Source organism: Leucopleurus acutus, assembly GCF_964270905.1.
Source record: "Leucopleurus acutus genome assembly, chromosome: 4".
In the NCBI taxonomy this organism is placed as follows: Eukaryota; Metazoa; Chordata; class Mammalia; order Artiodactyla; family Delphinidae; genus Leucopleurus; species Leucopleurus acutus.
The window spans coordinates 113473461-113499031 of record NC_139146.1 but is presented as its reverse complement, the minus strand read 5'-3'; the positions used below and the strand labels follow the sequence as shown (position 1 = coordinate 113499031).

General features: G+C 35.0%; 1 protein-coding gene across 3 annotated transcripts in view; it reads right to left on the bottom strand.

Moving 5' to 3' along the window:
- The window catches only part of BMP2K (BMP2 inducible kinase), a gene marked incomplete at its 5' end in the record, with an annotated part of 126504 nt that overhangs the window by 56612 nt on the left and 44321 nt on the right, over positions 1-25571 (bottom strand). For all 3 annotated transcript variants that reach the window (XM_082837594.1, XM_082837592.1, XM_082837593.1), the window contains 5 exons: positions 531-612; positions 2752-2873; positions 5355-5497; positions 9026-9131; positions 12332-12450. In XM_082837594.1, the coding sequence (XP_082693720.1) occupies positions 531-612; positions 2752-2873; positions 5355-5497; positions 9026-9131; positions 12332-12450 (572 nt within the window). The remainder of the gene's footprint in view (positions 1-530; positions 613-2751; positions 2874-5354; positions 5498-9025; positions 9132-12331; positions 12451-25571) is intronic.

The following is a 25571-nucleotide window of genomic DNA, read 5'->3' as shown; positions in this document are numbered from 1 at the left end:
ACTCTAACATAAAGTTCAACTCTATAGAAACATGATATATCTCAATAATTCAATCCAGATATAGATGCTAAATGATAAAGAACCTAAATATATACAGGTTAGTCAATGGTATGTTTATAATTTTTAAAAAGTTTTACTCATGTTAGTTTCCACTAAAAAGATCCTAAAATACTCCAGAAAATTATCAACAATATTACGTAAGAATTAGGTCTAGCTTTTCCATACTGTGATCAACCAAAATTGCACTCAAATCAAAAAAAATTGTTAACAATCATATATAATTTAAATTCTAAAAAATACTGTGATAAAAAGTTACATTATATGGAAATCCTTTATTTGCCTTTTTATACCTAAGCTTTCCATCTCAGGATCAAGAAGGTAATATGTGCTAATATTTTTCTTCTGAAGAAGAAGCTTTACTGTCCACCACTCTCTGCTACTTATTAGGAAATACCTTGCGGAGGACAGGGGGAAAATAATCAGATTTTGTTAATTTGGTTAGTGAAAATGTCAGCCTTTCTTGGCCTTACCCAGATATCAGCCTTGGTGGTGATAGGTTTCCCTCCATAAAGGTTGATCATTTCAGGGGCTCTGTATGACAGAGTTGTATACCTGGCAGTAAATAAGTAAAATGGAGTGGAGATATAAAAAAAAAGACAGATACTACATTGTTTCTACATAAAATACTACGAAAAACTTTTAGGTTTGATAACATTATAAAGAAATAATACTATTTTAAAAGCTCATTAAAAGTCCATCAAGGATTAAACAATACAAAGCATCTATACACATTTTTATTCAACAAGTGCAATTGCATCTATAATGATAAAAACAATTTTTAATAGAAAAATTTTAAATAAAGGTGATGTATGGGAAACGTAGTTTTCCTTGAATTTCTTATAAGAAATAATACAATTTGACTATGAAAATATCCTTATCAAAATATTTTAGTCTATTAATTTAAAAGTAAAGCTTCCACCCTCTCAAAAAATTAATTTCTATGTTTATTAAGCAGCTTGTTTTTATGGACTCTAACATAATTCCTTGTACATGGTAGTAAATCTTTAGGTTTGTTTTTATAATTGTTGTTTTAAGAGTAATCTCGTTGCCATAATTAACTATTATTACTTATACTAATTAAGTACAGTTCTAAAACTGTCAGCATAAGCAATCTGGAATTAAGATACTGTGAATAAATATTTACCAGTATAAAAACTCCAAATCCATTATGAACAGAATAAAGTAGTGCTCAATGAACAGAATAAAGTAGCGCAGAAATTATTAGAATATCAAAGGAATTCCTATAGTATGGCATAATTTAAGATTCATTTTCAGTGTTTATATGTTTTATTTTACATGAATTATCTTAAAGCTCAATATTCTACCATGTTACTTTTTCCAAATTACCCTCACTGGGTGATACATTCTGATGATACTACTACAGAGGAGTGATCTAAGAAACCAGAATATAAACTACATGAGGACGGGACTTTTTTTTTTTTTATTCACTGCTATACTGTATACCAACAACAGTGTCCACTACATTGTAGGCCCTGAATAATTACCTGTTAACTGAATAAATGGTTAGCTCATTAACTCAACTGAGCCACAAAGCACAAGAACCCATGAGCTTATTACATTCATCACTAGTGTTCAATTCTGCTGAACCTTAACTATACTTCAGATCTTAACAGCAAGAAATGAAACTTCCAGCAAGTCAAAGACGCTTGAGCAGAATTCTGCAGCTGTCATTATACATCACAACCCAATCTTTTCAAATTATATGTATATGCATATATCCACAAGAAGCTAATTCAATAATTCATTGTTCTGTTTCTTCAGGACATTTATATGTTTACTAAGGAGTTTGTTTTTATGGAATCTAACATAATCATCATAGGCCATTTCCTGAGTAGAAATATGTAAGTCTAGAAAACCATAGTTTTATACAAATGGTCCAGAGTAAGATCAGCTCTACTTGAGCTATCTCAAAATATATGTTGCAGTTCAAACGAAAGCTCCTAGGCAGCCTTAAACAACTGAGAATTTGTAAGGAAGTGAAGAAAAGCAACTTAGAAAAGGCAGCTACTTAGAAATTTCTATTCTGACAGATCTTTCTGCATTCTGTATCATTTTATTAAGATAACCTAAGATTTACAAGCAGTACTATTTTCTAAAACTAGAAAACAGAAGTCAGGGAAAGATCCTTATAATAGTACTCTAGCAACCATGGAAAGTACAAGATTAAGAAAACGTAAGGCAGATACGAGTTACATTTCTACCAGAAAGTTTTCCAATACAATATTATAAAGTAACAAGTTTTCCACATAGTTTTCAATGCATTACTAGGTCAATCTTCTTAACATTAAATATGAAGTAAAAGTTTAATGTTTTCAAATAATTTAATTTTTTCCTAACAAGCACAAATCCTCAGTATCGATAAAAACAAAGATGTTTAACTGAATTCAGCAATAACTTCAAACTCCCTTTAATGATTCCACTAATTACTATAGCTTATTTAACAAACTTCTTGATAAATATGTTTACAATGCAGATGAAAATTTTGTTTCCATCGTAAAATGTATTTCCTATTGAACTAGATGAGACATAAACTAATCAATGTCTATGGCTCAGAAATATCTTAAAGAAATCTATTAATGGAATACCTAAAATTTATATTAGCAGAGCTGGTCACAGACTCAAGTTAACTAAAATTCCCATGAGACAAAACACAATAAAGATAACACTTACTTTTTAATTTCTTCTTCTACTATATTAACTCCATCTTTCTGAGGATTAAGAAATTTATTTGTGGCACTGCCAAAGTCACAAAGTACATAGTTTCCACCATCATTCAACAAAATATTTTCCACCTTCAGAAAAGAAAAGTAATTAACAGTATTTTCAAGGTGAAAATTATATTTTTATAACAATGTTTTTACACAGTTAAACACTGATATATATTATATATATAGAGAGAGAGAGACAGACAGACAGAGACAGACAGAGACAGAGAGAGACAGAGAGTGAAGAAAGAGAGAGAGAGAGAGAGAGGATACCTCAAATTGTGAGCAAGGACAAATGATTCAGAACAAAAATATACTTTACTTTATCTACTGCTTCTCTCACTAAGAACAGAAAAGTGCTTCTCCCATCCCAGGATGATTTCTGCAAGGGCCAAGGAACCCTAAGTCCTCTCAAAATCTGCTTCTATGGAAGAGAAGAACTAGTAGCAGTCAGAGTCTATACTATACCTCCATTTTTCTCCTTTTCTGACACTTAGCTTACCTATAGAAAGGTAACAAAAAACATTACAATTCTAACTTTGATTGACTCCTAATTCCATTTTTATCTAAAATACTACACTGAAAAACACAGATTTGACTTTATGCCTTAACTTAGAGATCAGAGTTGTAGTAACTTAAATGAAATTATGCGCACAGTTTCTAAAACAGGAGAATGTGGGTTCACAGCCCAGCTCTGCTACTTATTAGCATATGTACCCTTGGACAACTTGCTTAACCACTCTTGTGCTTTAGTCTCCTTATCTATAAAATGGGGAAAATAATAATATCTATTACAGGGGACTGTTGTAAAAACTGAAAGAATTAAAACATGTAAAGGGCTTAGAATAGTGACTGAAATAAGGTAAGCACACAATAAATGATACTATTATTAACATTTTTACACAATATTTTTTATTTTTATGATACAGTTTTAAATGAGTAATTTAATTTCTCTCCACTCTACCAAAATACTCACATTACAGTTTTTTTACAATTTTTCTTCTATATTTCATTTTACTCTACTTTTAAAAGTATTCAATATTTGCACAAAATATTTATATAAGAAGTCTACTTAAAAAAAAGAAACTTACTTAAAACAAACAGGATTGTATAAATTTACACATGTAAAAAGAACTAAGTATATGAAATATGGTCTATATAAAATTATGCAGTTCAATGTCTTTTTTGTTTTAAAATCAAGAAGACTCAGCTGAAAACATCACCTTTACATTTAAGAAGTTAATGAGCTATAACAGTGCAAAAAAGTCAGACCGAATTATTGGGGAAAATGTAAAAGCTGCATATTCAAGAGAACTGAAATGAACTATACTGGTTATCAAAATTAAGGGACAGAGGTCTGTAGTCAAGTATTTCAATTTTGCCTTGACTTGCATCCTTTCAGCACAGGTTTCCCTGGATGATGCTTTCATGGTTAACAACCTATATTCTAAGTGACATCTTCTATTCTCTTGTATCTTAAGAGCATTTTATTATCACTTTTCATAAATTTTGTATAATAAGTCAGAATTGGGATTCATTCATTCATTGAATATTTATTGAGACCCTGCTATGTGCCAGGCACTGTTCTAAATGCTTGGATACATCAGTACGAAAGAGAAAAATCCCTGCCCACAGGAAGCTTACAGTGTAGTGGGAGAGGACAGAAAATAACCAACAGACATAATACATAAGCAAATTTTATAGTATCTGAGAAAGTGACAAGTGATAATAAAAGGCAGAACAAGTAGAGTATGGAAAGGTTAGGTTGTAATTATAAATAAGGTGGTACAAGGACAGGACTCACTGAGAAAGTGAATCTGAGCAGATTTGAAGTGGGGGAAAGATTAGCCATGGGATATCTGGGCATAAAGCATTTCAGGAAGAGGAATTTTTGTAATCTTAGTGTTTGTAGGTATCAAAGAGGACCCCTATGCTTCTAAACAATATGTGTAATGATAGCTCAAGCAATATGATACCAGGAATGTTCAATCCCCTTTGGGCACTTTTTCCAATTTAACAAGTGGGTACCATATACAAGAGGTCAGATTCCATGAAAATGTAAGACAAAGTGACCTCAGAGTGGCAATCACCACCAAATTATAGTAAATTATCTAAAACTACAGTAAATTATAAATAAATGAGTAAAGAGACCCATTTACGGTCACCTCCAATATCTCTGGAAAACACCCTGATGCTTAAAATGAATTATAAGAAATAGGAGGAGTGCTGAACTGGGAAGAATAGTGTGGAGGGATATCCAACCTGTGTCAGTGATGTTCATATTTTTGTTCATATGAAACCTTTTAAAGAAGCCTGCTCTGTAAAACAGAAGCAAAGTAGGGAGCACAAAATCTACCTCTGCAGTAGTGCTAGCAACCCTCAGGGTCATGAAAAGCACAATTTTAATTCTATAGTCAGTCTTTATATGGCCTCAGGAAATGTAGCTGGGGACAGAGAGACCAAACTCAGTGCTAGTAATAAAAACTGGTTTATATGAAGACAGTCCAAGAACATTTTTAACTCCGAAGTTTAAAAGGCATTAATCCATACGCAGACTAAAGTTCATACCTTCAGATCCCGGTGAATTATTGGAGTCTTACACTGATGCAACCTTGCAACAGCTTCACAGGTATCACAGAATATCTGTAACACTTCTGGTTCTGTAAAACCTGTCTGCAGCTTCTTATTCATCTGATTCACTACCTGCCCAGCTAACCAAAAAAGTAATTTTGAGAAGACATATTTTTAATAAATGAAGACTACCACAAACAAAGAGATTAAGAAATGTCTATGGTCTCAGGTAATGGAGAATTGGCTTTTTTTGTAATTTTCATGTAAGGATGCTTATTATACCATATTGTGTTGATTCAATGACATACATTTTTTTTCACATTTTACATCTCTGAAGTGAAAACATCTTAAAATAAGTGACGTTCTGCTAATGCTATTGGCCATATTTTAACATCTCCAAATTCAGAGTGTACCTTGTAACTGATGGCATCACAGATTTGAAGAAACGGTTAGCACAGTTAGCACGGGTAAACAGTGGTGAACAAAGATAAAGTCTCTATTATCATGGAATTTATAGTCTAAAGGCAGAGATAAACAATCACACAAATATTTATCATAATTACGTACAATAAGGATAATACGAGAAAAACCCAAATTTAAATTAGTGAAGGAGGATGGGGAGAAGAGAGTGCCAGAGAAGGCCTAAGGAAGTGATTATTTATGTTGAGACTGAAGGTTAATCAGGAATTAACCTGGCAGAGATCTGGGAGAACACACTAGTGATAGCAAGTGACATATACAAAGGCCTCTAGTTTGGGAAAGAGCTTAATGATTTTGAATAACTAAAAGAGAACCACTGTGGGTATGGTCTAGAAAGCAGAGAAGAGAGTAAAGTCAGATGATACTGACAAGACAAACAAATCAAGATTTTATCTTGAGATTTTTATCTTGAGAACCAAGGAAACTTCCTGATCTGACCTTTTAGAAGATCTCCTTGATTGGGGGATAGAGGAATCACAAGAGTGGAACAAGAGAGATGGGTTAAGGCGCTAAGGCTCTAAACCAGGTTAAGAGATAGTGGGCAGAGTAACTTACTAAAATCAAATAGCCACAACAATGAGCCACAAGAGGATTATTAAATATTACAATGTACTACAATAATTGATAATCTAATAATGACAATTCTTAATTACTAAGAGAAAGTTTACAATTATTATATTTTAACAATGCAAGTAAATACATGATTCATTCACAGCATTCTAACAGAAATCAAGTTTGGAAATTTAAAAAGGCAAGCTTATGTTAACTTGAAACTTTCCTGTAACAAGTCTGAATAAATGAATGTCTGCTACTGTGTAATCTGTAAGAAGGTGCATACATACCTGTTCCTTCTATTATTACTGTCTAAACAGCATTCTCATATATTTTCTGAAATAGGTGTTTTTTCTTAGAACTTTAAAGCAGGGGGAAAAAAAATTATTTTGCCTATCAATCCTCAACTTTCAGAAAACTCAGGTCCATTTGGTTGTAATTTGTTCAAAGTGTCTCATATAAGATTGAGGCACCTGACTAGGCAGCAATTTCCTCCATCCTCGTTTGTCAGACGCCCTGACTCATGTTATCCAAAAATTAAACAGTAAGAAAAGTGCTTTCTTGGTGTTCATTCACATTCTTAAAATATCTTTTCACAGATAAGAAATCATAACCTTGAACTCATTCTATCTTTTCCACACTTTCAATGTTGTAATGAGTAGAATAAATTTTAAACAAAAGTCGATCTTCTTTCTTCCCTTCAGAGATCTTTGGGCTTGAAACACAAAATCCAGTCCCCCAAAAAGGCTAAAAAGCTCTATTTGAGCTGCATTTCAAATGCAGAAACAAACAAAACTTCATTATTCAAAATCAAAGTCTTCTGAAAATTAAAGTAAAATTATTCTAATGAAAAATTTTAAAATCAGATTCAGAAAGGAAACAATGTATACTGAAGGTCTTTTAAGATAAGGTGCATGTAACTCCCGAATCTTTACATATTTTTCACAGTTATCATCTCCTAAACAAGAACTTTTATACTCTGCCCGATTTCATTATTAAAATTTAAAAAGTCAACATTTTTCTAGCCTCAACAATCTTCATCTCTCTGAGATTACACTTATACTTAATTTAAAATGTTATACCGGAAAAAAAAATGCTATACCGGGCTTCCCTGGTGGCGCAGTGGTTGAGGGTCCGCCTGTCGATGCAGGGGACACGGGTTCATGCCCCGGTCCAGAAGGATCCCGCATGCCGCAGAGCGGCTGGGCCCATGAGCCAGGGCCACTGGGCCTGCGCGTCCGGAGCACAGGCAACGGGAGAGGCCACAGCGGTGAGAGGCCCGCGTACCACAAAAAAAAAAAAAAAAAAAAAATGCTATACCATCCCATTTAAATTTTGATATGACTTTTTTTAACAAGATACTTAATTTTATCTGCAGTAGACTGCACCATTGGCTCCCAAATACTCACTTGCCTAAAAACTGAAGCTCATGTAGTTCCCCTTTTAAAATGTCTTCGGGATGACAATTAAACTCATCCAGGGTTATGACTATGCTCAATTTAATTATTTTAAAAAGTTACAAGTAGCGAAGGGCTATTAGTCAACTCTCATACAGCTAAGAACTGGCACCTTAAATGCTAGAATTCAGGAAAGTAGGGTAAAGAAAATCAATATTGTCTCCTTAAAGAGATCACAAATGCTTTACAGTAGAGAAGATGAGATATAAATAAGGAAAAACAATCAAGAAAATATCTAATTTTTTACGTTATATACGGAAATAAGTTACAAACATATCACAATAGATATTATAATATTGATTCATTTCATTTTCCTCTGTCCTTCCCCCTTCTTACAAGACTGGAGTAAATGAGACCACATTTTCTCCATTATCATCACCAACCTCCTTCTTCTCCAACCTTCAGGAAGTGACAAGTGTTCCTGGTACCATAATTAACAATCATAACTGTCTTAAGAGAATTTATATATAAACCAGGGCTCCCTAGAATCCAAACTGTCAGATACAGTCTGATGAGGGAGGGGGGAAAGCAAGTTCGCAGGAAATGGATTAATTGCCCCCATTACACCCATTAAAGTAAAAAAAAAAAAAAAAAAAAAAAAACTTTTCAGGGACTAAAAATTATTATTATAATTCTTAAGGCATATATACAAGTAAATATTTCTTTGAAAACACCACATTATATCCAAATAAAATGTGGTTTTCTATCTTCTGATGTTTTCAAAAGACCACATAATATAAGTTTATAAAAATTATAGATCAAAATGCATCCTTGAAATTTATTACATTTAATATGTTCAAAGATAACATGGTAGTGTGCTGGAAAAAAATCTTGCAACACTAATATGGACACAGTATGCTCTTCTTGGTTGGATTATAAAAGAAATGTATAGGCATCAGGAAAGGTGACTGTTCTTTACGTTTTAGATTTTCTGTTTAAAACCCAACAGCATTTTTCTAATTGTCCATTAACATATGCTCATATCATCATTGCATCAACTATGAGTAGGTTTTAAATACTTTTTAACAGCATTCCTTATTTAGGCAAATAATTAAAGCTGAGATTGCAATGAATGCCCAGAATTAGATGACAGCTGCCCTGGGAGAAATCAAGACACCTACTAACCCATTTTTATAGGCAAATTTTTTTAGCATAAAACAACCGCAGAAAAATACTTACCTCGACAATATTCCATTAAGATAAGCACTTCCCAGACATTATCACTAACTGAATTAACAGTACAGTCCAAATAACCCACGATATTTTTGTGACCAGACAGCTCTTTCTGTAAAAAATAAACAAAATTTTAAAAACTGGCAAACATATATTTTAAAGGTCTATCATTAACAATGATTTGAAATCTAAATTGATATATTTAAAGAATTTCAAAAAGTAAGATTTAGGTGTAAGTATGGAATCCGACACATTTCAAAAAGGTTTCTACAGTTTCAATGGAAAGTTTATTTATATGTGACTGTCATTTCCTAACAAGCAAATAGTTAATGAATACTTATTTTAAATTCAATGGGGAAGAAAGAGATGGTTCATTCAAAAGCAACAGTTTCCAGGGCTTCCCTGGTGGCACAGCTGTTAACAACCTGCCTGCCAATGCGGGGGACATGGGTTCGAGCCCTGGTCCAAGAAGATCCCACACATCGCAGAGCAACAAAGCCCATGTGCCACAACTACTGGGCCTGATCTCTAGAGCCCACAAGCCACAACTACTGAGCCCAAGTGCCATAACTACTGAAGCCCACGTGCCTAGAGCCCATGCTCCACAACAAGAGAAGCAGCCGCAATGAGAAGCCTGCGCACTGCAACGAAGAGTAGCCCCCGCTCTCCGCAACTAGAGAAAAGCCCTCACACAGTAACAAAGACCCAACACAGCCAAAAATAAATAAATTAAAAAAAAAAAAGTTTCCAAGAGTGTACAAGATAGTCCTTTGGGACTCAATAATAAAATATCAGAACTTTTACTTATTTTTATCTTAAAAAGATAAAGAAATAAAGCTCTAATATTTATGAACAATTACACTCGCGTTTGTTTGTTTTGTCTGCAACATATTGCAATTTATGTCCACCTAGTCAAGTGAATTTATGAATGTATGTACTTTTAACTAAATAACCTAAACAAATAAACAAGTAGCTAAAAAGGATTTCTGTAAAGAAACCATAAAGATAACACTAATATTACAAGTACAAGAAAATAAGAAGAAAATGGCAAATCTGACACTTTTGCTCCTAGTACAAGACATTCATTAACATTTATAAGGTTGACAATCATCAACATTTATAAGGTTAAAAATCATAATGATCTAAATAAGGTCTGTCTGTAAATTAAAAACTCTTATCAAGAATACTGTTTAAAATAATTTACATCCACTATCATTAAAATAAACCTAGTTTTAAGTGTGTAATATAATTTGAGATATTAGCTAACAGCAGCTGAACATGTGAATAATTCATAAATAAACATAAATAGTGAAGGATTAGTCATCAAAAAAGTTTGAAGACCAACTGCTCACCTCCCCAAAATACCTTATTTAAAAGCATAGGATCTGAGTTTTGCTGAGGTTGATGCTATGTTTTATATATCTCAAAATTATACAAAATCTACTGAAAGGAAGAATTACAGTACAATACCATATCTGGGCTTAAGTTAGAAAACTTAGTCTAAGATTCCCTATTATCTTGGAGTAATCTTTTCACCCTTTTGACTAATAGCCTTACCTGAAAAAAAGCAAGTCTCAAAGCCTAATCAACTCTAGTCTAGCTAAGGAATAGGGATAATAAAAGCAGAATTCTGATAAGTCATACTGTATAAATGTGTCTATCTTCAAACAAAAAGGATCAAAATATGTGTGATGATAAAGATGTTGATACAAAATAAGAAAATCTCCCTCTTAGCAGCTGGGGAGGCTTGACAGTAACAAGTGTTTTCAAGGAAGTGGATAAACTAGAACCCTCCTAACACTGCTGGTGCGAACAGAAAATGGTTCGACTGCTGTGGAATTAATGGTTCCTTAAAAAGTTAAATGTGGAATGACCATATGACCCAGCAATTCCACTCTTAGATACATACCCAAAAGAACTGAAAATAAACAATACATATGTACACATATTCATAGCAACACTACTCACAATAGCCAAAAGGTAGAAATAGCCCAAATGTCTATCCATGTTTTTTTTAAAAGTCCATCAATAGATGAACACATAAACAAATTTTGATACATATATAGTATATATAATGGAATATTATTCACTCATAAAAAGGAATGAAGTGCTGATAAGTGCTACAATGTGGATGAACCTTAAAAATATGGTAAATGAAAGAAGCCAGACACAAAAGGTCATATATTGCTTGATCCCATGTATATGAAATATCCAGAATAGGTAAATCTATCGAGACATAACATAGACGGGTGGTTGCCAGGGCCTAGAACAAGAGTGGAATGGGGAGCAACTGCTTCATGGGCAGGGGTTTCCTTTTGGAGTGATGAAAAGGTTTTAAAACAAGGTAGAGGCAGTCTGTGCACAATACTGTGAATGTACTAAAAACCACTGAATTGTTCATTTTAAAATGTGAATTATAAAATGTGTAGTATGTGAATTTCACCTAAATAAAACAAAAATGTTAAATATATATATTAGCACTTGATAAACAGTGGATGAGGAGGAGGGAGAGGAAGAGAATAAAAGAAGAGAGGAGGATGAGGAGAAAGAGGGGAGAACAAGAATAAGAAACCACCCAGAGCACTGACAATAAGCAACTCTAGAAAAAAAGGAAATTTTTATTCTGTAATTTTCTTGAAATGTTTAATCTAGTTAACTGAGTAACTGAAATTTTCTTTAATGGCATATTAAAATATTTTTCACTTTTCCTAATATTAAAGAAGAATTTTTTCCTTGCTGAAGCATACCTTTCCAATACTACAGAGTTCACACACACACACAAATCAACTTTACGGCATGATTTTAAAAATGAAAAGCAAAACTAACTGTGGTCTATGAATACTAACACATATAAGTGAATGTATTAAATACCCAGGGGAAGCGTAAGCACCAAATTCAGGATAGGGGTTTCCTTTTGGATGAGGATAACAGTGTAAGGATAACATTACAGAGGAATACACAGAAGGCTTCAACTGTATCTGTAAGCCTTTAATTCTTAAGTTGGGTAAACTGGTAAACTGGTGTTCACTAATTTTCTACATTCTTCTATTCTCAAGATATTCCATAATTTAAATTTATTTTTAAAAGGAAAAAAGAAAGCAGAGAAGCTTGCCTGTTGAACTACAATAGGGAAGGGAGGAAAGGTAGGAGTTGTTTTTATTTAGCCCTAAGTATGGCTATAAAGAGTACACGTCAAAGGTTATCTAGATGTGCCCAAGCCAATAAGCAGCTTGCCTACAGGTTGGTTAATGTTATGTGAAAAACTGAAAGAAAATACACCAAAGTTTTCAAAGGGAATTACTCTTCACTTACCATAATTGTAATTTCCCTTTTACAAATGTTGAGGTCTGTCGCGTTATTGACATACATTCGCTTCAATGCATAGCGGAGTCCACCATGAGTCCGCACCAGGAAAACTGTGGAGAATCCACCTAGAAGAACAAGAATCTATTAAATAAGAAGAATTTGAAGCTCCTGCCAAAATCATGTAACAGCACTGAGGAGCTTAATCTCACAGGGAAATAAACTGATTGTACACAAGACAAAAATAAGAACAGTAAACAACTAACACATTGTACTAAATTAACAGCCCAATCATTGGCTTCCTATGCCAATCATGAAGTAGCACATACAGGATAACATGATTCTCAAGTTAAAATATACAAATATCATTTGAGTGGGAATATTTCTTATATAGGACGTGGAAAATGTTAACAACTTAACTATATCACTATAGTTTGGCAAATACTAGTGATTGCCTACCCATCAGCCTCTCCATCTTAGTGATGACAAAACACTTATGTGATTTAATATGAGACATCAACGGGATCAGATGGGTGGGTCCCTCTTAAAGTTCCAGGGGATCAACCAACACTGTTCTAAGGCAATAATGGGAATCTCGTTTCCTCTTGTCAGCAGCTGATTTAGGACTGAATATGTAACCAATTTTGGCTATATGGGACATAAGGAAAAGTATGCTGAGGGTTGCAGGAAAGATTTTCCAACCAGAAAAAACAAAACAAAACAAAAAAAAGATTCATATGACGAGGCTCTGCTCTTCCTTCCGGGTTTTGGATTTTGTTGTATAAGAATATACCCTTTAGACCTATGGCAACCATATGTGGTCATGACGGAAAAAAGAATGAGAGAGAAAATGACCCAAAACACTGAATTACTTTGGCAACTGAATTACACAAGCCTTCCAGACCTCTCACGTGAGATTATAAATGTCCTCATTATTTATGCCACAGTGTGTTAACTGTACCCCAGAAAGCATCATATATGAAACAAATAGCCAGGTATTCTAAAGGACAATTACTTCTGTCACATACAAACAAAGATTTCCACCTTGAGTTTTTAAAACTCATTTTAGCATAGGATATTTTGTAGCTTAATTATAATTTTAAAACAAAAAAAAATTACCAATACCTTCATTCACCAGAGGGAAGACAGCAGAAGCAAGAAAAATAGAAGCAGGAAAAACTACAGAAGCCAGAAGACAGCAGAAGCAAGAACTACAATCCTGCAGCCTGTGGAACAAAAACCAACACCACAAAGAGGTAGACAAGATGAAAGGGCAGAGGGCTATGTACCAGATGAAGGAACAAGATACAACCCCAGAAAAACAACTAAATGAAGTGGAGATAGGCAACCTTGCAGGAAAAGATTTCAGAATAATGATAGTGAAGATGATGCAGGACCTCAGAAAAAGGATGGAGGCAGAAGTCGAGAAGATGGCAAGAAATGTTTCAAAAAGATCTAGAAGAATTAAAGAACAAACAAACAGAGATGAACAATACAATAATTGAAATGAAAAATACACTAGAAGGAATCAATAGCAGAATAACTGAGGCAGAAGAACGGATAAGTGACCTGGAAGACAGAAAGTGGAATTCACTGCTGCAGAACAGAATAAAGAAAAAAGAATGAAAAGAAATGAAGACAACCTAAGAGACCTCTGGGACAACATTAAATGCAACAACATTCACATTACAGGGGCCCCAGAAGGAGAAGAGAGAGAGAAAAGACCTGATAAAATATTTGAAGAGATTATACTTGAAAACTTCCCTAACATGGGAAAGGAAATAGCCACCCAAGTCCAGGAAGTACAGAGAGTCCCATACAGGATAAACCCAAGGAGAAACACACTGAGACACATAGTAAACAAATTGGCAAAAATTAAAGACAAAGAAAAATTATTGAAAGCAGCAAGGGAAAAATGACAAATAACATACAAGAGAACTCCCATAAGGTTAACAGCTGATTTCTCAGCAGAAACTCTACAAACCAGAAGGGAGTGGCATGATATACTTAAAGTGATGAAAGGGAAGAACCTACAACCAAGATTACTCTACCCAGCAAGGATCTCATTCAGATTCGATGGAGAAATCAAAAGCTTTACAGACAAGCAAAAGCTAAGAGAATTCAGCACCACAAAACCAGCTCTACAACAAATGCTAAAGGAATGTCTCTAAGTGGGAAACACAACAGTAGAAAAGGACCTACAAAAACAACCCCAAAACAATTAAGAAAATGGTAATAGGAACATACATATCGATAATTATCTTAAACGTGAATGGATTAAATGCTCCAACCAAAAGACACAGGCTTGCTGAATGGATACAAAAACAAGACCCATATATATGCTGTCTACAAGAGACCCACTTCAGACCTAGGGACACATACAGACTGAAAGTGAGGGGATGGAAAAAGATATTCCATGCAGATGGAAATCAAAAGAAAGCTGGAGTAGCAATTCTCATATCAGACAAAATAGACTTTAAAATAAAGACTATTATAAGAAACAAAGAAGGACACTACATAATGATCAAGGGATCAATCCAAGAAGAAGATATAATTGTAAATATTTATGCACCCAACATAGGAGCAACTCAATACACAAGGCACCTGCTAACAGCTATAAAAGAGGAAATTGACAGTAACACAATAATAGAGGGGAACTTGAACACCTCACTTACACCAATGGACAGATCATCCAAACAGAAAAGTAATAAGGAAACACAAGCTTTAAATGACACAATAGACCAGACAGATTTAATTGATATTTATAGGACATTTCATCCCAAAACAGCAGATTACACTTTCTTCTCAAGTGTGCACAGAACATTCTCTAGGATAGATCACATCTTGGGTCAAAAATCAAGCCTCAGTAAATTTAAGACAATTGAAATCATATCAAGCATCTTTTCTGAGCACAACGCTATGAGATTAGAAATCAATTACAGGGGGCTTCCCTGGTGGCGCAGTGGTTGAGAGTCCGCCTGCCGATGCAGGGGACATGGGTTCGTGCCCCAGTCAGGGAAGATCCCACAAGCCGCAGAGCGGCTGGGCCCGTGAGCCATGGTCGCTGAGCCTGCACGTCCGGAGCCTGTGCTCCGCAACAGGAGAGGCCACAACAGTGAGAGGCCCGCGTATACCGCAAAAAACAAAAAAAAAGAAATCAATTACAGGGAAAAGAACGTAAAAAACACAAACTCATGAAGGCTAAACAATATGTTAATAAATAACCATAAGATCACTGAAGAAATCAAAGAGGAAACCAAAAATACCTAGAGACAAATGACAATGAAAACACGACGATCCAAAACCTATGGGATGCAGCAAAAGCAGTTCTAAGAGGGAAGTTTAAACCTATAGAAGCTTACCTCAAGAAACAAGAAATATCTCAAATAATCTAAAATTACACCTAAAGGAACTAGAGAAAGAAGAACAAACAACACACAAAGTCAGCAGAAGGAAAGAAATCATAAAGTTCAGAGCAGAAATAAATGAAATAGAAACAAAAAAAAAACAATTGCTAAGTTCAATAAAACTAAAAGCTGGTTCTTTGAGAAGATAAACAAAATTGGTAAACCATTAGCCAGACTCATCAAGAAAAAGAGGAAGAGGACTCAAATCAATTAAATTAGAAATGAAAAAGGAGAAGTTACAACAGACACTGCAGAAATACAAAGCACCCTAAAAGACTACAACAAGCAACTCTATGCCAATAAAATGGACAACCTGGAAGAAATGGACAAATTCTTAGAAAGGTATAACCTTCCAAGACTGAACCAGGAAGCAATAGAAAATATGAACAGACCAATCACAAGTAATGAAATGGAAACTGTGATTAAAAATCTTCCAACAAACAAAAGCCCAGGACTAGATGCCTTCACAGGTGAATTCTATCAAACATTTAGAGAAGAGCTAACACCCATCCTTCTCAAACTCTTCCAAAAAACTGCAGACGAAGGAACCTCCCAAACTCATTCTGTGAGGCCACCATCAATCACCCTGATACCAAAACCAGACAAAGATACTACAAAAAAAGAAAATTACAGACCAATATCACTGATGAATATAGATGCAAAAATCCTCAACAAAACACCAGCAAACAGAATGAAACAACACATTAAAAGGATCCTACCATGATCTAGTGGGATTTATCCCAAGGATGACAAGGATTTTTCAATATATGCAAATCAATCAATGTGTTACACCATATTAACAAACTGAAGAATTAAAACCATATGATCATCTCAATAGATGCAGAAAAAGCTTTGACAAAATTCAACACCCATTTATGATAAAAACTCTCCAGAAAGTGGGCATAGAGGGAACCGACCTCAACATAATAAAGGCCACATACGACAAACACACAGCAAACATCATTCTCAATGGTGAAAAACTGAAAGCATTTACTCTAAGATCAGGAACAAGACAAGGATGTCCACACTCGCCACTATTATGCAACATAGTTTTGAAGTCCTAGCCATGGCAATCAGAGAAGAAAAAGAAATAAAAGGAATACAAATTAGAAATGAAGAAGTAAAACTGTCACTGTTTGCAGATGACGTGATACTATATAGAGGATCCTAAAGATGCCACCAGAAAACTACTAAAGCTAATCAATGAATTTGGTAAGGTTGCAGGATACAAAATTAATGCACAGAATTCTCTTGCATTCCTATACACTAATGATGAAAAATCTGAAAGAGAAATTAAGGAAACACTCCCATTTACCACTGCAACAAAAAGAATAAAATACCTAGGAATAAACCTACCTAGGAAGACAAAAGACCTGTATGCAGAAAACTATAAGACACTGATGAAAGAAATTAAAGATGATACCAACAGATAGAGAGATATACCATGTTCTTGGATTGGAAGAATCAATATTGTGAAAATCACTATACTACCCAAAGCAACCTACAGATTCAATGCAATCCCTATCAAATTACCAATGGCATTTTTTACAGAGCTAGAACAAAAAATTTTTAAATTTGTATGGAGACACAAAAGACCCAGAATAGCCAAAGCAGTCTTGAGGGGAAAAAACAGAGCTGGAGGAATCAGACTCCCTGACTTCAGATTATACTACAAAGCTACAGTAATCAAGACAATATAGTACTGGCACAAAAACAGAAATATAGATCAATGGAACAAGATAGAAAGCCCAGAGATAAACCCACGCACCTCTGGCCAACTAATCTATGACAAAGGAGGCAAGGATATACAATGGAGAAAAGACAGTCTCTTCAATAAGTGGTGCTGGGAAGACTAGACAGCTACATGTAAAAGAATGAAATTAGAACACTCCCTAACACCATACATAAAAATAAACTCAAAATGGATTAAAGACCTAAATGTACGACACGATACTATCAAACTCTTAGAGGAAAACATAGGCAGAACACTCTATGACATAAATCACAGCAAGATCTTTTGTGATCCACCTCCTAGAGTTATGGAAATAAAAACAAAAATAAACAAATGGGACCTAGTGAAACTTAAAAGCTTTTACACAGCAAAGGAAACCATAAACAAGACGAAAAGACAGGGCTTCCCTGGTGGCGCAGTGGTTGGGAGTCCGCCTGCCGATGCAGGGGACGTGGATTCATGCACCGTTCTGGGGGAATCCCACGTGCCGCGGAGCAGCTGGGCCCGTGAGCCATGGCCGCTGAGCCTGCACGTTCGGAGCCTGTGCTCCGCAGCGGGAGAGGCCTCGGCAGTGAGAGTCCCACGTACCGCAAAAAAAAAAAAAAGAAAAAAAGACAACCCTCAGAATAGGAGAAAATATTTGCAAACAAATCAAAGGACAAAGGATTAATCTCCAAAATATATAAACAGCTCATGCAGCACAATATTATAAAAACAAAAGACCCAATCCAAAAATGGGCAGAAAACCTAAATAGACATTTCTCCAAAGACAACATACAGATGGCCAAGAAGCACATGAAAAGCTGCTCAACATCACTAATTATTAGAGAAATGCAAATCAAAACTACAATGAGGTATCACCTCACACCAATTAGAATGGGCATCATCAGAAAATCTACAAACAACAAATGCTGGAGAGGGTGTGGAGAAAAGGGAAGCCTCTTGCACTGTTGGTGGAAATGTAAATTGATACATCTACTATGGAGAACAGTATGGAGGTCCCTTAAAACACAAAAAATAGAACTACCATATGACCCAGCAATCCCACTACTGGGCATATACCCAGAGAAAACCATAATTCAAAAAGACAGATGCACCCCAGTGTTCATTGCAGCTCTATTTACCATGGCCAGGTCATGGAAGCAACCTAAATGCCCACTGACAGAAGAATGAATAAAGAAGATGTGGTACATATATACAATGGAATATTACTCAGCCATAAAAAGGAACGGTATTGGGTCATTTGTAGAGGCGTGGATGGATCTAGAGACTGTCATACAGAGTGAAGTAAGTCAGAAAGAGAAAAAAAATATCGTATATTAACACATATATGTGGAACCTAGAAAAATGGTACAGATGAACCAGTTTGCAGGGCAGAAATTGAGATACAGATGTAGAGAACAAACATATGGACATCAAGGGGGCAAGGCGGCGGGGGTGGGGGTGGGGGTGTGATGAACTGGGAGATTGGGACTGACATGTACACACTGATGTGTGTAAAATTGATTACTAATAAGAACCTGCTATATAGAAAAATAAATAAAATTCAAAAATTCCAAAAACAAAAAAAGCACTAAAGACTCCACACACACGCGCGCACCTACACACACGCACGCGCACCTACACACACACACACACACACACACACTTCTATTATTTAGAAGTAATAAATTCAGTGAAGTTTCAAGATCAAATTTTTTTAAAAATATCACTTTTATCAATTTGTTAGTCCTTCTAACACAGCAATCTCAGCAATGATAAGGCACTAGCACTCCAGTTCAGTGCAAAATGCTCAAAGGAAAAGTAAACTATTGGGGATAAACAACAGGGGAAAAGAGCTCCTAGGATGACAGTCCAGAATCAGTACAGATTCATTCCGGAGTCTCCATATCCTCTAACTGCACGTGTAAGAAACTGTACAACTCCCACCTTATAGATCTGGATTTCCATGTATATAATGTAGGGGAAATCAAATCAAACACTCACAAGGCAGTTACCAGGAGAGAAAAAGATGATGTTTGGGAAAGGTACTTTTAAGTACAAGCTCTAACAATTCAGGGCATTTGTTTAAAAGATGCTCATTTAACATTAATTTCATATGCAAACATTAACGAATTAGTAGCATTAATAAAGTGCTACTTAAGCTGCTCAAATTTTATTTGATTAAAAAATTAAAGACAATACTAAAACTTAGAATATATCTAGATACAGATGTAGTATGGGTACAGGTCAAGATAAACCATTTATATAGCATTTGTTTTGAGATATTTTAGAGATTCCCCTAGAGCAATGATTCCCAAGCATAACTGTGCATCAGAATTGCCTGGTGAGCTGGTGTGTGTGTGTTTATCTTGAATAGTTTCCAGGTTCTGACAAGTCTGAATCAGAAGGTCTCAAGTCAGGCCAAATACATACATTTTGCTAAACCATCCCTTACTCATTATTCTACGTTTGTATATGTTCTTATGAATATATAATAATATAAACTGAGTATTAACTGGGACGGCAGTGGGAGTCCCCCAGATGGTTCTGATGCACAACCTAGTTAAGTACACACTGAACCACAGTAAAAAAATTCCTGAAGGAAACATGGATTCTATACATCAGCGGTCCCCAACCTTTTTGACACCAGGGACTGGTTTCGTGGAAGACAACCTTTCCATGGACGGGGCTGGTGGGGGGTGGGGGGGTTCAGGCGGTAATGCGAGAGATGGGGAGAGATGGGAAGCTTTGTGCCCTCACCCACTGCTCACCTCCTGCTGTGCAGCTCAGTTCCTAAAAGGCCTCGGACCAGTAGCAGTCTGCAGCCTGGGCACTGGGGACCCCTACTATACATCCATTCTCAACCATACATATAACAAAGTAATTTCATCCCTATGAATTAGGAAAATTAGGGGAAAAATGTTAACTAAGTTTTGTTCATAAAACCCCTGTTTCTAAAAATTAAAGTTTGATAATTTCACCAATCCTATATCAGACATAGATCTGGCAAAATGTTAAGTTTTCTACATAGAGAGATGATGTGTTCATCAACTATGATTTACACCTAAACATGGTAAACACTGTACTGGTCGTCAGCAGTGCCTGCTCTGAGAATGAAATGGAATAATTTGTTTATATTTCTCCAAATACTATATTTTCCAAAATTTTCTGATTAAGTATTAGTTAGCTAATATTATTTCTGTTTGAAGAATGCATTTAGTGGGAGGTAACTAGTTGAGACATTATAGTAATCCAAGAGAGGACCACTATCTGCTTGCCACCAATCCATATCCACCAAATTCTCCAACACACATTCTTCACAGAAGGCTTTCAGGACCAACCCAATTCATGCTCCTCACTCCCTCAGGCACCTCTATATAGAGTTTTGACTATATTATCACATACTTCAATTTTTAACTCATTTTATACATAAATCAAAAGAATTTATGGCAGTAACCACAAATTCCACTTATTATATATTTCTATGTCCAATTCAACATATTGTTCAATTCAAGCCCAGTTCCAGGCACGGCTGCTAAATTAATACTAAATTTATACTTCCAAATATTGGATTACAAGAATACTATATAAAACATTCCAAATGTTCTCAAAATCCCATGAAAATAAAAGAATTGATGACAGATTTGGCCTTTGCTATGTTAAAGAGGTGATTACTGATGATGTCCCTAGATAGCTTCAGGTTGTAGGCTGGTCCCAGAAAAACCAACTACTGTGTATGATTAGAGGGTTGAAACTTTTCAGACTTTTTCCTATCCCATCTCCCAATCTCTGAGGAGAAAAGAGTGGTTAGAGATTGAGTTCAATCACATGACCAATGATTTAATCAACCATACCTATGTTAAGCTACTTCAATAAAAACTACAAGTAACAAGGTACAGAGAGCTTCATGGCTGGTGAACATACTAACATACTGGGAGAGTGGTGTATCCTGACTCCATTGGAACAAAAGCTCCTGCACTAGAGAAACTTCTAGACCTCATCCTATATATCTGTTCATCTGGGTTTTTCATTTGTATCCTTTATAATAAAATAGTAGTCATAACTACAGCACTTCCCTAAGTTCTGTGAGTAGTTCTACCAAATTATCAAACCTGAAGAGGGTGTCATGGGAACACCCAAATTTGCAGTCAACCGAGTCCATCAGAAGTGGTTCCCTGTCATCTGAAATGGGGGCAATCTTGTAGGACTGGGCCCACTTGTGGGGTCTGCACCTACTCTGGGTACTGTCAGAATTGAACTGAATTGACAGACATCCAGTTGCTGTCAAAGAATTGTTGTTGGAATGCAACCACTTATCTAGTAGTTGTACTTAAGGATGTATTTTATCTTCTACTTAGGAAGATGAGAAGTATGTCATCAAACAACAGTCAAGAAACATTTAATGTAACCATAATTCAAAATGGATTTGTAGTGATCCAAAAGGTCACTACAAATTGGGTCCTTAATAAATATTTGTTCATACAATTAGGCTTCCTAATTGTATGCACAGCACCTCTTTAAAATTCTCACAGCTTTCTGTTCCATACCATATAGCATATTTGATCCTGTTTATCAATCTGTTTCTTCCACTAGTTGTTAAGCAATTTGATGAGGGTCTCACACAATATTAAGTGGAAAATAAATAATCAATGTGTTTAGAACATAACTGTTAAGTCACTTTTGAATTAACCAAACTGCTCTGAGGAAAGAAAAAAAAGGTATTTTTTTAACAAGGTTTGCCTTGTTAAACCTAACATACACTAATTTCTTTGACATAACCTGACTACAAGCAAAAATGTTTCCCAATCACTACAAGAAATCAATTTCATCAGGCATAATTTGCATTCTGAATGTCCCTCAGTTCCTAATCAGTATTTTCTTTCCAAAGAACTGAAAAGCCAACTTGGAAAAAGTTACATAAAATTAGATACCATTAAATGTTTCCTGTAACTGAGGTTCTCAACCCGTTTTCTTGCCCAACATGAAGGACTCTACTCACTCCCCAAAATGATAGAGACTGTCAGTGAACTGGGAGAAAAGTCTCAAAGTTGAGAAATATGATATTAAGAAACTGACTCAGCAAGGATCATCATTGTATGACAAAATCCTAGATGAAAGGTTTATGAGAAATAGGATAGTTGCGTGGTGTCAAAGTATCAAAAGGAAAAACATTCCTTTTCATGGGAGAAATTTGGGGGTCACTAATTTGGCATTAATATTGACATTATATGCTTCCTGATGTGATGGAAAAGGAAACACATTCCTTTTCATGGGAGAAATTTGGGGGTCACTAATTTGGCATTAATATTGACATTATATGCTTCCTGATGTGATGGAATATGAAGTAATTAAACAGCATCACCTGTGAAGTACCTTTGTTAAAAACTTTTAACCTAATAAAACTTATGGCTTAAATTGCACTTTACAGAAAACAGGGGCTAGGAGAATATGGAAAATGATAACACAAAGAAACACTCAAAGTCTGAGAGATTAACTCTGGCTAGCTTTCTTGTACAGTGTTCCATATGTGGAGTACAAAAATGAGGGGAGCAGGGCTACATTACAATAAAATGTAGTACATAATCCTTGATTAATTACTAGTTTTGAAAGAAACTGTAAAACATGATTTTTGTTGATAAACTATTTGAAAGTAAGTGGTCCCTTTGGGACAATGATAAGTCTTGGCACATCCACAACTACTGAGAGGTATTAAAAATGTAACAGGCTGCTTGGGCAAGCACAGATGTTTAAGAGACATCCAAAAGCTGAGGCAGGGCTGAATGACAAGATTCATCTCTTACACGGGGTCACTCCTTCAAAACTGTGAGAGGTGGTTGTTTCATCTACTGTATGGAAACCAACACAGAGAGTCAAGCAAAATGAAGAAACAGAGGAATATGTTCCAAATGAAAGAACAAGATAAAACCTCAGGAAGAAAAATAAAAATCCCTAATGAATGAGAGATAAGTAATTTACCTAATAAAGAGTAATGATCATAAAGATGCTCACCAAATTGAGAATAAATGAACAGTAAGAACTTCAAAAAAGAGATTAAAAATATAAAAACAATAACAACTAGAAGTCACAGAGCTGAAGAATAAATAACTGAACTAAAAAATACACTAGAGGGATTCAACAGCAGACTGGATGAAGTAGAAGAATCAGTCAACTCAAAGACAAGGCAGTGGACCTCAACCAATCAGAGCAGCAGAAAGAAAAAAGAATGAAAATGAGTAGAGATAGCTTAAGGGGCTTATGGGACAGCATCAAATGAACTAACATTCACAATATAAGGGTCCCAGAAGGAGGAGAGAGAGAGAAAGGAGCAGAAATCTTATTTAAAGAAATAATGGCTGAAAGTTTCCTTAACCTGAGGAAGGAAAGAGACATCCAATTCCAGCAAGTCCAGAGTTCCAAATAAGAGGAACCCAAAGAGACCCACATCGAGACACATTATAATTAAAATGTCAAAAGATAAAGACAAGGAAATAACATTAAAAGCATCAAGAGAAAAACAACTTGTTACATACAAGGGAACTTCCATAAGCCTATAAGCAGATTTTTCAGGAGAAACTTTGCAGGCCAGAGTTTTATATTTCTATAAAATAGTATGAAGGTTCAAAGACAAAAGTAGTAAAAATAACTATGATTACAATAATTAGTTAAGGGATACACAAGATAAAAAAAGGTAAATTGTGATATCAATAATATAAAGTGTAGATGGGAGGGAGTAATAATGTTGAGCTTTACAATGGGATCAAACTAGAGTAGTTTTCAACTTAAAATAGACTATTATAGATACAAGTTGTTATATGTAAGACTCACGGTAACCACAAGGCAAAAACCTATATAGGCACACCTCAGAGATATTGTAGGTTCAGTTCCAGACCACTGCAATAAAGCATATGGCAATAAACCTAGTCACACAATTTTTCTGGCTTCCCATTATATAAAAAGTTATGTTTACACTAAACTGTAGTCTATTAATGGTACAATAGCATTATGTCTTAAAAATGTGCATACCTTAATTAAAAAATACTTTATTGCAAAAATATACTATCATCTGAACCTTCAGAGAGTCATAGCAATAACAGCAAAGATCACTGATCACAAATCACCAAGAAAAATATAATAATGATGAAAAAGTTTAAAATACTGCAAGAATTACCAAGATGTGACAGAGAGACACCAAGTGAGCAAATGCTGTTGGAAAAATGGTGTTGACAGACTTGCTCAATTCAGAGTTGCCACAAACCTTTCATTTGTAAAACATGCAATATCTGTGAAGTGCAATAAAGGGAAGTGCAATAAAACAAAGCACAATAAAACAAGGTACACCTGTAGTAAATATACAAAAGATAAAGAGAAATATAAGCATACCATTAAAGAAAACCATCAAACCACAAAAGAAGCCAGAGAAGAACACAGGAAAGAAAACAACAAAACCATGCAGAAAAAAATTAGTAAAATGGCAATAATCACATACCTAACTGTAATTACTTTAAATATAAATGGACTAAATTCTCCAATCGAAAAACACAGAGTGGCTGAATAAATTTTTTAAAAGACTAATCTATACACTGTCTACAAAAGACTCACTTTAGATGTAAGGACACCCAGAATGAAAGTGAAGGGATTAAAAAAATATTCCACGTAAATGGAAACCAAAAGAATGCTGGAGTAGCTATACTTATATTAGACAAAACAGACTTCAAAACAAAGACTGTAAAAAGAGACAAAGATGGGTGTTACATGATAAAGAGATCAATCCAACAAGAAGATATTACATTTGTAAACATTTATGCACCCAACATAGAAGAACCTAAATATATAAAGCAAATATTAACAGACCTAAAAGGAGAAATAGACAGTAATACAATAATAGTACAGGACTTTTATACCCTACTTACATAAATGGATAGATGCCCAGACAGAAAATCAATAAGAAAACATCAGCTTTAAATAACACATAGACCAGATGGACTTAACAGATATGTACAGAACATTTCACCCAAAAGCGACAGAATACACATTCTTCTCAAGTGCACATGGAACATTTTCCGAGACAGATCATGTTAGGCCACAAAACAAGTCTAAAAAAATTTAAGAAGACTGGAATCACAGGAAG